The following is a 14,120-nucleotide window of genomic DNA, read 5'->3' on the forward strand; positions in this document are numbered from 1 at the left end:
AGAATATAACAATGTCTCAGTAAGTGGTATCATTATCATGTCATTATTACTTTACCCCCCTATCCCTAAACCCTAATCATTATTACTTTTCAAAAGCTAGAAACCTGTAGCTCTTGAATCTCTAAGACCTTTATTTGTGTGTATTTTAACGTCAGCAGCCTTGCCGTGGGGGGAGCATGGTCACTCCATTTCATAAAGGCAGTGAAAAGCAGAAGGTGGTTTCACACCACTGTGCTAAGCTCGCTACTCTGAAAAGGGAAGACAGAGGAACACGTGAGTAATGTGGTCAACGCTAGGAACAACGCCTGGGCTTAATACTGTAAATACTGTAGTGGCTGGTCTGTGCATTCTTGTCCTCCAGCTCTGTCATCCCCGGACTACTGTGGACACTTCGTTTTGCTAAAAAATAATTACTTTTCATTACAGAAAAATCTCAAATTGCTTTTCTCTCTTACCTAACATCTATACTTCGTTATCACAGACCCGAGAGAGGCTAATGATACCTTACAGTAACACTGTGATTGAATTACCTTCTGTTAATTAGGAGTTTCTAAATCACCTTGATCCCCTTGGAGAAAAGGCTTGATATAAATACACAGTAATAAAAGAGGTACTATGTTTAATTCAAATTGCATCTTTTGAAATCCAATTAATTTAGTAATAATCATTTTACACGAGCATGTCAGAACTCTAAATGGTCCTTGGTGACTTGGAAGAGTAAGTGTAGCATCCTGAAGTTCCTGATCTACTTCCCAGAAGTAGCTTGCTCTCTGTATAATTGGGGGCAACAAGTTCAAGTTCCCCTTTTTTTCCTGCACGGATGACTTGGGCCCGGTTTTCAGCCATTCTCATCAGTTCTTTGGAACTCGCAGTGTTTGCAGGCTCCAGCCTCACCTTGATGTAGCTGCTGCACTCACAGTCTCCAAACTTCTAAGACCTGGGAGTCACAGCAATGCCCTGGCCCTTCTTCCCTCCATTTCCAGGCATTTGCTGGAGGCAGGGGTGGCTGGCTGCCCAAAGGCCCCGTGTGAAAGTTCCTTTCCAAGTAGCTGAGTCTCTCACTTATCCCTCCCTGCCCGTCACCAGAGAGGATAGGTGAGCACAGGTGCCACCTGGGATGGTACAAGATGTGAGGTAGGCACATGGTCGTTACAGTTTAGAAAAGCAGAGAAGCATTTTACAATGTTAGGAGGTTGACATGGCCAAAGGCCCCAGGGAGGATGGGTGTGTGTGTGTGTGTGTGTGTGTCTCCACATCCACCTGGTAACCATGGAGCACGACTCATCACGTGCTACGAAGTCACCTGTAGAGTGTGGGGGGTCAGTGAGGCCTCCCGCAGTAATCATGTGGAAACTGACACATGACACCCCACGTGCTTCCCTAAGGAGATGCCCAATCCTATGAGGTTGGTCATAAAAAGGAGAAATAACAGGGTTATTATAATATAATTAACTACTGTATTCATGCTCCCAACACAGAAAAGCACAACATGATATAGATACCTGTCCAGGAGCTGATAGGAATTATCATATCATTTTTTCTGGATAGTTTTACAATTGCATTGGTGAGTTTCTTTTTAGGGTAGTTTGGGTTCTGTTTCATTTTTCAATTTTCACTGGAAACAAAAATGTTTTCTCTGAATATTGTATTGTACAGCTCTAGAAATAGTTCAGGAGAAACCACAATTCTGTTCGGCTTTTTTTTTTCTGTGTACTTGGTGAAACTAACACTGTTCAGAAGTTTTAACACCTTGCCAACAATTTACAGGAGGATGAATATTTTAAACCTGTGCACCGACTTCATGACTAATCTTTTGGTAACAGGAACCCCTGCTTTTTCCAGAGCACTTTTCTCTTTCCCTCCAGCTACGGTGCACAGAGTGGAGCTGCTCCAGCCCCTGGTCTGTTTAAGTATATTTGGGAACATATGGAGATGTCTAGTTATGCTAAATTCCAATTAACCTAGAAATGTGAGTGAATAAGGGTTGGTCACGGCCTTATAGCTTATCCAGTTGTCTGTAGGATATAAAAATGCCTTCTCTGGTTTAAAATGTATCTTTGGATAAGTCCATGGTGAATTCTAAGTTCTGCCTCTGATTTTGTCACTTGTTTTTTATTTTATTCCCCCACCTGGTGCTCTCTCCCACCTCCAATTTCCTCTTGGTGGTGTTTTCTCTCTTCTTTGCTCCTTTCTCCTCTCCTCCAGCCTAACAACTGTGTGTTGCTAAGGACTTCTAGTGGCTGACACTGGAAGTGCCTCTCAGAAGCACCCATAAGTGTAAACCTTCAGTCCATCCACATGCACTGAGCGCCAGTGCAGCTGTTAGAGGCAAGAACCTGACTACATGGTTCTATTTATTTTTATGACTTTTATACTGATTCCAAGTGGTGATTTGGGTGAGAACAGGGGAGAGCCATATTACTCTGCATATAATTTGCATAATGTCTTTATCTTTTCAGGGTGATTCACCTCAGAAATTGCAGTTTAATTAAACTTGAATTTGCTCTGTGAAATGCAGCCCTTTCCACATGTGTATATGGCAATATATTAACTTAGAGTGAGAAATTATAGATGGACGCATTGATTGTGGTAGAGGAGGTTTTTGGTCCTGTGAAAACTCAGCTAGACACCTGCAGATGAGATGGAACGTTGCTTTAAGGATTTTATCTGGAATGTAGTGCATAAGATTCAGATGACACCAGTGTTTAGATGAAAGTGATGTCCCAGGAGAACCACATGAATCCTGGAGGTACGAACCACCCTCGTCCTGAAGTGAGCTTTGTGAGAAGTTAGAGCATTTAGAAAAGCTAGAGAATTCTTGGCTTCCTGGATCTGGACCCGGGTCACTCAAAATTCATAATTCACTCCAGATTCATACAGCACTTGGCATCTATCCTTTGGCAAGAAATGATTGTTAAAATAGTTGAGACGGTGTTGAGGCTTATATGATGCCAAAATCATACTTAGGTGGAATATGATTGGAACTGAGAGTTTATACTTCCCAGTATAATTGCATAGGAGAATAAAATTTAAAAAATAATCCTCATAAATATTTTGAAATACTCTCCCTTTTATAGTCAGTTCTGCTACAGCCCTTGTTTTGAAAACGCAAATGTATTTGAATGACATGTTAGTGAATAATTTTAGCCTGAGGCAAATGTTGTGTGTGTGCCTCCGCACAGTTTTGACCACAAGAATCACTGGTGGACACAGAAAACAGCACCTTGGTGAACTGAATGTACTCATTCACACCTCAGACACCTACCAGCGACTCGGTTCACCAAGGGTGCCGGGGGCTACGCCCATCCGTGTCTTGTGTTACAACTTTTCATCAGATTTCAGATCTCACTCTCCGCCTCCCACTTCACAGCAACTCACAAGCTGCAGAGCTTCTGACACCCATTTCCACCAGCAGATTTCAGGTCTTCAAGGCCAAGTGCCACATTCATTGGAGTAATTGTTGCATTTCTCAACTATTTAACATATATGCAGCCCGTGTGCTCTCATTGTTCCTCAGTTCCTGTCTTTGTTTAATGTCACTGCAAAATTTTTAATGGTGTGCCCTAACCCCATTTCCCCCCCGCAAACCTTCTCGGTTCCCTTGCATATTTCTCTATAGCGCACTGATTTTTAGGAACCCGTATGCTCGTACATTATAGCAGAACTGCTGGGACTGCAGTTACGTTCTCCACAATCATCAAGTGGCCAGAGCCAGAGCTCCTCACCCTGCAGACCCACCCCCTTCAGAAACCCTGCTTGCCCATCAGTAAACGTTGCTACCCTTATTCTGTGCCTTCCCCTCGAACCACCTCCCTGTCTCTTCCACTAGTATTCTCATCTCACTTCTCTTTACAATTCCTCCCTCGGAGATGGAGACCTTTCATCTCAGCCGCAGCCCCGGTGCAGAAATTCCCAGTCTCCAAAGCCGGAACCAAGCAACCCCATGGGCCCTGGTCGCTGCCGCAGGTTTTTCTCAGGCTGCGCCATGGTAACCACCAGCTCAGCTCCTCTCAGGGGGAGCCCCACCGCCTGGAGCAGTGAACGTGCTCCAGACACGTTGTAAACTGTGAGATGCTTTGCAGCTGCTGGGAGGGCCCTGGTTTTCCTTATCTGCCCCTCTGACCCTCTGTGTCTCTGGCTCTTCCCTGTGCCCACAGCACACAAACCGCCCTGTCCTGTTCTGTCGCCCTTTCTTCCTGCACATTCCCCTTCCTACCCTTTATCCCCAGGCCCTCTCTGGGCCTCCCGGGTCTCAGAGAGCAGGGGCTCCCTTCCCACTCTCGGGCCCCACCTTTATTTCTTCCCTCACCCTGTCCATCCTTCTGAAATCCCACTTTGGTCACAGAGCATCTCTGCTTAAAACTGGGTGTCCGTTGACTTGGACGTGTTTTCCTACTTTCCTCCACTGGGGAGGAAAATGCCTAGAGAGCCTAAGGGTGCTTTTACATCGGTTCGTATCCCGCCTCTCCTCATCACGCCGCCGCGGGCTCCCATATGGGGCAGCACCCACATAAAATATGCTCCTCTCTTCGTGTTTGTTAGTAACTCCGCAGTGCTTTTTAATCTGTCAGGGCTGTGGGTTCTTTCTGTAATTTTTCCATTATGTAGGGTTTTGTTTTTTTTCTATAATTTTCTATAATTTGCATAGTGGGAAATGTGGAAGCAGAAGTGAGATAAGTAGGACAGGTTACTTGGGAAACGGTTTGTTATTTAAGCGTGTTTTCACAGTGACCTTGCTGGAAGGGATGGTGACCCCAACGATCAATGACTGGGCGTACCTCGGGCCCCAGAGGGCGGACACTCCCTGCCCTCCCCCTAAGCACCGTGCCGCTGCCTTGGATCGGGTGGGGCGGGAGGGGGGGCAAGGGGGGGCCAAGCTTAATTGTAGCATGCAGCTGGGCAAAGAGGCCCCACAGCCATTTGACTTTCGCACCCCAGTTCAAATGTGTAATTTTTATATTATTTTCAAGTATTCAAAGCTATGTTGTATTTTTCACCAATAACTTTAAATGGTTTTTCTTCCAGTTCAGCTTTGAGGGGTTTTTATGTACTCGGAAGGTTTAGTGAAAGAAAATGTCCCCTATGAATTTCAGTGTTTCTATATTTGATCCTAAAGTTCTTCACTCACATACTAATTATTATTACAAAGGGTTAAGAAAAAAGAAGTTCACCCTAACTGGTTTGGCTCAGTGGATAGAGCGTCAGCCTGCGGATTGAAGGGTCCCAGGTTCGATTCCAGTCAAGGGCATGTACCTTGGTTGAGGGCACATCCCTAGTAGAGGGTGGGCAGGAGGCAGCTGATTGATGATTCTCTCTAATTGATGTTTCTGACTCTCTATCCCTCTCCCTTCCTCTCTGTATAAATCAATAAAATATATTTTTAAAAAAGAAAAGAAAAAAGGTCAGATGATACTTTGAGGAGAACAGAAAAAAGCGGCCAAGCTTACAGTTTCCTGAGGGTATTTTGTTCTTATTTTCTGTCCTGTTCTCAGCATTAGGTAACCACCTCGCTTTGTAAGGTTGTGTAGCATAAGGGTGACAATCCCTCAGTGACATTGAGCTTTAGAGACTGCCTCTCGTTGGAGGTAGAATACTGCTTTAAATTCAATTAGTTCATCTTCTAAAGACCTCCATCCTTGGTTCACATTTGCTGTTTTGTTATTCATCCCCGGAGCCCTGAGAGGCAGGCCCAGCTTTGGTCTTCCCAGGGTCTTTCCTGAGCTCGGTGGTACCTGAGGCCATACTGCCAGCCTGCCGCCTGGTCATGCTCTGTCAGCCAAGCCTACATGCATCCCCAGGACTTGGCACTCAGGGGGTGTTCAGTGAGGACCCGGCGAATCTTTTTTATACATTTATTGGGAAGTTTGAGAATGATGCTCATGTACTTGAGTTGGGGAAGATATTTACCTGTTATGTGTCACGCAGGCCCAGAATCTGTATATAAGAACAAGCCCTTTTTGCTGTCTAGCTGTTCTCTTTTATCACAACTTTAGCACCTCTCAGACTTTGTAGCTTCTTTAGAAACAGCTGCACTGAGTAGCAGCCACGCCCGGGTGTGAAGATGGGGAAAGGCAAAGGGAGGTCTTAAGAGAGGCATTTTATATCTGAAAATGAGGGTCAAGGGGGGGAAATAATAGACTTTAGACTATATTATTCCTGTTATTATTAAATGTTTCACCCAAGGACTTAAAATTATTGAAAAATTACTTTTGTAGTTAACAAAATCTGTGTTCTTGGGATGAAAGGAGATTTAGTGTATTGTCCAAAATCAGACATAAGGTTCCTACATGGAACCATGGCCTTGCTGATTCAGAAAACAGAATTTTCCAAAATGATATGCAAATTTAAAAACAGAAAATAAAGATGCAGTTTATAGAAATCCAATAATATGAAATATATTAAATATAGTAATTGTCCTGCTCATAACATCTCTAAGCAGAAAAGTTTGCCTTACATTAACATGGAAAGTTATTTTCAAAACAGAGCATTCTTATAAAAGGCATTTTTGGTTTCTTTCCAACTTTAATAAAATATGAATTGGAATTTTTATTTGCGTTTACTTCCTGCTTTTGATTTGCTGAATCCTATATTAAAATCTTACATTAGAGTTTATTAAATCTATGTTAAATTTATAGATTTTTTTTTTCTAATGCGTTATTCCAGAAATTTGGGAGGTACAGTAACTAGACACTAATATAAACTCCATTAGCAACAGCTATATAAACGCATTATGTACTTCATAACAGTGTGAGTGTCCACATGGTGAGTTACTGGGCAAGCAGCAGGTTGCCTAATTGCGATGCCAAGGGTTATACCTGTGCATTTAATGGGGACTGTTGAAGTTAAGCCATTTGCAATTATGCAAATTATGCTGATAAAACCAACCACTCTAATGAACCTTGTGTGATATTGACATATTAATATAATATATGCTGAGAAAATACAATAACTTATAGCAGTTTCCCCTTTGACTCATCTTTTGATGTCCTTCTCTAAGTCTGTTTTTGACTAGTCTGAGATGATTATTCTAGTAGTTTTACATTAAATATAAATGATTTATATGCTATAATAATGAATTCTTGAGCCAAGTACATTGTTTATTTGTTTATTGATGTTTGGAGAGAGAGAGTGAGAGGGAGAAACATTGATGTGAGAGAAAAAACATCGATGGGTTGCCAAACTGGGATCAAACCTGCAACCTAGGTATGTGCCCTGACCAAGAATCAAACCTATGACCTGTCAAACTAACACCCTACATACCCACCTCCCAGGGATTTGGTGAGCATTCAGCGACATAGATGCAGCAAGTATGTACCTGACGCAGAGGAGGCATTGAATTACTTTCGTTTTGACTCACTCAGCCAACACTTGTACTATTTGTAATCACAACTTGTTATAAAGAAGCAGACCCAGACAGAGATTGGTCTCCACAAGAACTAACGGCACCCCATCATGTCCCTGCTGTCCTCAATACAGTGTGCTGCTCTACATTCATTCATACTGTCAGCTGAATGAAGCAAGACATAGTGGGTTGGCAGGCAGGAGAGCCCACTGCCCGGCCCTGCCCGCTCAGCATGCTGGACCCTTCACCTACCTAGCACATTTGCAGGAAGGAGCTCACAGTCCAGAGAACTCCCGTAAGAATAGGGGCTCTTTCACTCGGGAAGAACTTACAGAAATGATGCAAGAGTTGAGGCTTCGCGAACGCATGCAATGGACAAGAACTACAAACAGCCATACGTTCATTTAATTATAAGTGTGTACCCTAACTATAAATATATGCCCTAAAGTTATAAAAAGACAAAAATTGGCAGTACCTCCTCCCAAAGGAAGTGGTGTGGCAAAGGGAATCATTTAATAACGGGTGTGGCCAGGGGAATCATTTTTGCTAAGGTCTGGATGTTTCTTCCTGCCTGGTCCAAGCTTTGCCAACTTTGTGCCTACTTTCTGCTAGGCTGGTTCCCTCTGGAACTCTCCCCTAGACCTCTGCCCCCCCCCCCCCCCCCCCCCACACACACACACACATACACACACACTCTGCCAATATCTACTGCTGTTTACTCACAAACCTGAGGATTTTCACTATGCTTGCATTCTCCACCTGGTGTATTAGCCATCTTCAAATTTTATATGTTGCTCATAAGTAAGAACAGGGCAGGAGGGGATGTTTTTCACTCCCATTATTGGGAGAAGAACTTCTGTATTGAAGTCCAAGCCACAAAGGGAACATCACCGTGGACACCAGGACACCACCATGAAATATCCCACCACCCCGCCATGGCTGTCAGTGACAATGACAAGGCCACATGCTGTGTGACTGTTGTTTGCTCGTAGTCCTGGGCCAGCAGCTCTTTATTTATCCTCGGCACTTAGCTCAGCGTCCCACTTACAGGGCCTCAGGAGATATTTGTCCCAAGAACAAAGGACAGATCCTCCAAGTGTTACTTCCCTGTCCAGCCCCTTAAGCATCGCCTGTATTTTACAGCTAAAAGGTGCATAATTATTTAACCTTCGGTGGTAATTTAAACTGGAAGATGCTTCAAAAATAATAGTGCAGCCCAGGCCAGGTGGCTCAGTTGGTTGGAGCATTGTTTCATGAACCAAAAGGTTGTGGGTTTGATTTTTAATTGGGTCACATACCTAGATTTCGAGTTCAATCCCCAGTTGGAGTGAGAGCAGGAGACAGCTAAACAGGATTTCTCTCTGTGTCTGTCTCTCAAATCAATCAAAAATATTCACAGGGCCGAAACTGGTTTGGCTCAATGGATAGAGCGTTGGCTTGGGGACTGAAGGGTCCCGGGTTCGATTCTGGTCAAGGGCATGTACCCTGGTTGCGGGCATATCCCCAGTAAGGGGTGTGCAGGAGGCAGCTGATTGATGACTCTCTCTCATCAATGTTTCTAACTCTCTCTCTCTCTCCCTTCCACTCTGTAAAAAATCAATAAAATATATATATTTTTAAAAATATTCATGGGTGAGGATTATAAAAAGAAGAATGCACTTTGTTGTTTTTGTGGGGATTTTTTTTTTGAGCTTCGTCAACCAGGCTTTTTAAGTAAAACTAAAACGAGTGATGTGTGTTTGAAGCATTGCCAGTGAACATATGAAAGGAAGTCATACTCATCCAGCTCATGTTGGCTACCAGGAAATGCTCTGCCAGACCCCTGGGTAAATGAGGACTCAGTTGTGACATTAACCAGTCACAGTGTCTTCATTGTGCTGGTCCCTTCATTTAATTCTCACAACTTTACAAGTAGGAAGTTATGGCTCCATGATGTTTAATATCTTGTCCTAGATGACACAGCTGATGAATAGTAGAACCAGGATTTGAACCTGTATAAATCTTGACTCTCTCTGCCCCTGCTCCACCTGGGCAATAAATCTGTTTTGAACACCTTTGCCCACAGGTTGTGGGCCTGAGTCTGTGCTTAGTGCTACTGCTTGGTTTTCTTCCACTCCCCCTGTTTCCGCTCCTGTCCTGCCCATTTGTGCCATGTCCAGGTTCATTTCATCACTTGTATTTATTTTTTAATTTTCTTACAGTCGAATGAAGGAGGCACAGTTGCCAGTTCTTTGATACTGAGCTGTGACAGCCACCATCCTTGCTTGAATAAGTTCTTGCTTCTTTATATCTCTCATTTGGCTTGACATCAAAGCTGAGAAAGGTTACCAGTGACGAGATGAACCTTTTCAGTATGCGAATTATGTAATAGTACAAATGACTTGATATCAGTATAATTGAGTTCTTGACTATTCATTTTCATCACTGCCTGTTCAGTATGTCAAGCTGTAAAATAGACTATTTTAATTTACAGAAATGACTCAAATCTTGAAGAGTGAATGTGAAAGTGCTGAATTGCAAAGTGCAAGCCCCACCACTGGGCTATGAGATCCTTGAATATGGTCTATGTCCTGTAGGTCACTGTGTCTCTCCTTCCTCCTCTTGGGTTGCTGCTACGAAACCTTTGGGTGCTCACTGTAATTCTCTTGGAACAGTGGAAGTTGATAAATGCTGTGTGACTGACTTTAAGAATCTGGTGTACTTCCTGAGAGGCATATTGATTATATGCCTCTAGTTTAAATAAGTGCAATCAATCAAAATTTGGTGTTCTTTGAGTTATACAAATAGTCCAACCTATATTTTGTTTCTATGAAACAATTAACTGTGGCAGCCAGTGATAAATACTATAAAGAAGAACAACACAAAATTTAAAGGAATGAAGAATGATGGATTGGTATGTGGTATTTAGAATGTCATGAAATATAGATGAGTAATATTGTAATGCAAAATATTTAAGTACAAAAAGTTAGAATCTACTCTCAAGATAAGCATCAATAATTATACTCACTTGAGCCAGAAGAGCTGAATTTCCATAGTAACGTTAGAGCCAAAATGATTACTTTTCCCAATACTTTGGTGAGTAAAATGATTGATCAGCTGTACCCCAATCCCTTTTTTAATGAATTTTGGCTCTTAAAGCTAAAGCAAGCATATGCAATTTGGAACAAGAACTCAAGATTGGATATTTAAAAATCATTGATAGGAGCATTAAAAATAATCATCATTAGTGATGCATCAAATAGAAGTTGTTTTTGATCCTCGTAAATTTTATACTGATCTTCAGATGAAGGCATTTGGGCTGAAAAGAGTAAGGTGTGTAGGTGTTGAAACTGCCTATAAGATGGAGTGGAGGATTTGTTTCAATGAATGACTGAAAATATGATTTAAAACACTGTGTGCACATATTTATTTGTAGATTTTCACACTGAAACGATCTTAGAACAATACTAGCCCCAGTTTCAAATTCAGTGTTGTATAAGCCTAACTATACCTGAAACTTACGTACCTGAAATGGTTGCTTAAACCATTTCACAATGATGCGTGATTTTATCATTTTTCGCAAACACATTTGAACTTGAGTAGTGGGGAGTCAGAGGAAAGAGCTTTGGTCTGATTTTGGGGGAGGAGCCTCCTGCACGTGTGCAGACTGGTGTGTCGCTGTCAGGTGTAACTCCTGTCTGGATGTTCCCTTTGCAGATGCTGCAGTCCCTCAAGGCATTGCTTGAAAATGCAGATGCTGTGTATGAGAAGATCGTGCACTGTCAGAAGGCAGGTAAGTGAAAGCTTGTCTTCCCTTTAAAATGAAAACAGTAGCATCATATCTTTTGCCTCTGATTTACTGGTCCTCAAGCCTGGATAACCAAGTACCCAGTGGAGCAAGGGGAGGGCCTTTTAAAAAGCATTGACATTGGCCTGGAGTGTGGCTTAAGGTGTCACAGCTGTTCAGAGCTCCCAGGGTTTTCTAACGGACAGCCAAAATTGAGGACCTCCCCACTAATCTCTTCGCCTGTGTACCCATGCTGCCAGCCACTCCTGTCATTCCCAATGTCTAGCACATGGTAGGAAGGGCTAGGCTTATGCAGGGGTAGAACGGGTTCTTAGAAAGGAGACGAGGCACCAGTTACAACCTCTTAGCACTTTTTAATGCACTGACATTTTCAAATGCTGGTGAATTCATTAATTTAACATCCAAGTGTTAAGCTAGATTATAAAATCCTACTCACATAAACCATCTACCTTGAGCTGTGATAAAACCCCCAAATCAAGTGTTCTGCACTGTAATAAGAACAGACAAAATCAAGTTCTTTCAATTTTCAAATTTTGTTTGAGTGTCAGTTTGGTAGATTCTAATTTGGAGAATATTTATAATTCATAAATAAGAATATCTGTCCTTAATATCTAAGGTTTTTGGTTGCTGTTTGTTAAAATCAAGAAATATAACTATATTACCTAGCCTGAAAAATGTGTCTCTCATATCAGAATGAACTCATTTAAAATACATTAAAAATACATTTTTCTTTGTTGGTGTTTATATTGAAGGAATATACATATTAGTGACTAATGAGCAGACAAAAATCTCATCTCGTTTTACTCATTTTATAGCAAAACATTATTAGCAAAAATGATCTTTCTATTTCTGGGGTAATATTCCCTACAGCCACAACTCAAACAAGTTACTTCAAACAGTATTTTTATCATTCCACTCCCCTACAGAGAGCATTTAGAAGCTTGCTGGAGAGTCTGTTGAATCAGATCTAAACTTCTGACTTCCACTCAAGTCATTTACCCACCCATTTTGACAACGTTATAGAAAAGTCATTAATTAAATCATCTGCTCATTTGATAAATGTTTTGAACTTCTATGCATAAGGTACTTGTAAGAGCACTTGCTTATCAGGAAATAAGCAAGATTCATTTTTGCCTTCGAGAACCTGCCAGTTGGACAGGATGAAAGGAGTCACACACAGTTGAATGTGTTGAGAACTTTATTTCCTCGGGAGTCTGAGCTCGGTGTGTGAGGCAGTGGGAGCCTTTGGTTTTTGTCTGTCTGTTTTTCTAGCAGCGTGGGAGAGAGATTGAGCTGTAAGATGATGATCATCATAGCTGTGTGCAGAGCATTTTGTGGGCAGAGCCTGATTGGGGGGCGGTTGGGAGTAGAGAGGAAGAAAGGAAGTGATGGTGCCCATCAGCCTGGCCTTTGGCTGCCACTCCTTCTCCATTCCCTGTGTGTTTCTGTTTAGTTGGATGTTCATGAGCCATCCTTCTGGTAGGACATCCTCTCCCTCCTCTTTGCCAGGCAGTGCTTTGCTTCTTTTTGTCTCAACGGTCTTCCAGGAGACCTTTCATGTGTCCAGGATTATGTTACCTAACCATTCTGTTCAGCCCTTCAAACTTGAATACAGGGCTTTGTTCAGTCGATAGAGCTTCTTCAGTTACTGTGTATTCTACTCATGTATTCCACCTTCCAGATAGGATAGTAACCTCCTATGGCACCAGGTTTGCATATTGAATTATCCTCTGGATTTTACCCATGACACCTGTTCTCACATTCTGCTCCAATGTTAACGGACTGTGATAAAATACTTTTATTAAGTATTCCATTCTATTAAGTGCATGTATTTAATGCTATGAGAAGTGTGGACTATTAGAATTTGAAACTATATTTATCAGAAAAAATAACTTTACTTAACAATTTGTCAATTCTTTGCAACTTTATTGGTGTATGAAGTTTGATAATTTCTAATATAAAGCAGCTTTATGTTGTCTTTCTATTTGATTTCAGTAAGGGATATATTTGCTTGTACTTAAAAAACTGAAGTCTTGTCTATGAAAGATTTTTTTCTTGGTGGGCAGGGCAGAGAATCACCAGTGTGTAATAGTTTGTGCTGCTTTGGGTTTAAAGATCTTTAGAAGCATATAACAATTATTTTATTTTTTAATTAAATTTATTGGGGTCACATTGGTTAATAAGATTATATAGGTTTCAAGAGTACAATTCTAAGATACATAATCTTCGTATTTCATTGTGTTCCCACTACCCAAAGTCAAATCATCTATGACACAATATATTTGGCTCCCTTTTCCCTTTACTATGTCCCCTCGCCCCCTTCCCTCTGGTAACCACCATACTGTAGTCTGTGCCTATGAGTTCCAGTTTTATATCCGACAAATGAGTGAAATCATATGGTTCTTAGCTTTTTTTTGCATCCACATTGTCGCAAATGACAGTATTTCATCTTTTCTGATGGCTGAGCAATGTTCCCTTGTATACATGTATCACATCTTTAAAGAGGATCTTGTGGTTTCATAGTTGCTGCTGACCACCTACACACCCCTTGTACTCTCCCAGTGCTTATTTTAGAGGCCCCGATCTCTTATTTCTCACATTTACAGTTTTCATAGAGCATATAGTTATTAGTCATATGAAGAATTGCTCATTTGTGTTGGGCTTAGAACATTTGCATAAGATTTTACTTTTCGTAAGTAATTGCTGTTCTGCTTGCATAACTTTAATCTTGCAATGACAAAATGAAGATATGGGGTCACCAAAGTGCCGGAAGAGAGGATTATTTCAGAAGCATTTCAAACTTCGAAACACTAATTTACATTCTTCCTAGTTTAACCGTCATTTAAACAATTAAGTACAAATAAAGAGGTCCACTGTTAAAAAGTGTGTCCGGTTTGGACAGGTTCAGACTCCGGACTATGCATTTGATTTTTTTTTTTTTTTTGGAGATAGAGACGTGTGTGCTGATGTTACTGAGAAGAGGGAGTGAGG

At 41.6% G+C, this 14,120-nt stretch overlaps 1 protein-coding gene across 2 annotated transcripts in view; it reads left to right on the forward strand.

Annotated features, from left to right (window-relative positions):
- Nucleotides 1-14,120, forward strand: part of PLCL2 (phospholipase C like 2) — a 159,532-nt gene that overhangs the window by 118,197 nt on the left and 27,215 nt on the right. Inside the window, exons 4-5 of one of the 2 annotated variants that reach the window (XM_045579314.1) lie at nucleotides 11,039-11,114; nucleotides 12,058-12,194. In XM_045579314.1, coding sequence (XP_045435270.1) covers nucleotides 11,039-11,114; nucleotides 12,058-12,089 — 108 coding nt within the window. In that variant the 3' untranslated portion in view covers nucleotides 12,090-12,194. Of the gene's footprint in view, nucleotides 1-11,038; nucleotides 11,115-12,057; nucleotides 12,195-14,120 lie in introns of those variants that run through there. The other variant, XM_036431568.2, reaches the window with a different exon arrangement.

Source organism: Pipistrellus kuhlii, unplaced genomic scaffold (assembly GCF_014108245.1).
Source record: "Pipistrellus kuhlii isolate mPipKuh1 unplaced genomic scaffold, mPipKuh1.p scaffold_m20_p_11, whole genome shotgun sequence".
Classification (NCBI taxonomy): Eukaryota; Metazoa; Chordata; class Mammalia; order Chiroptera; family Vespertilionidae; genus Pipistrellus; species Pipistrellus kuhlii.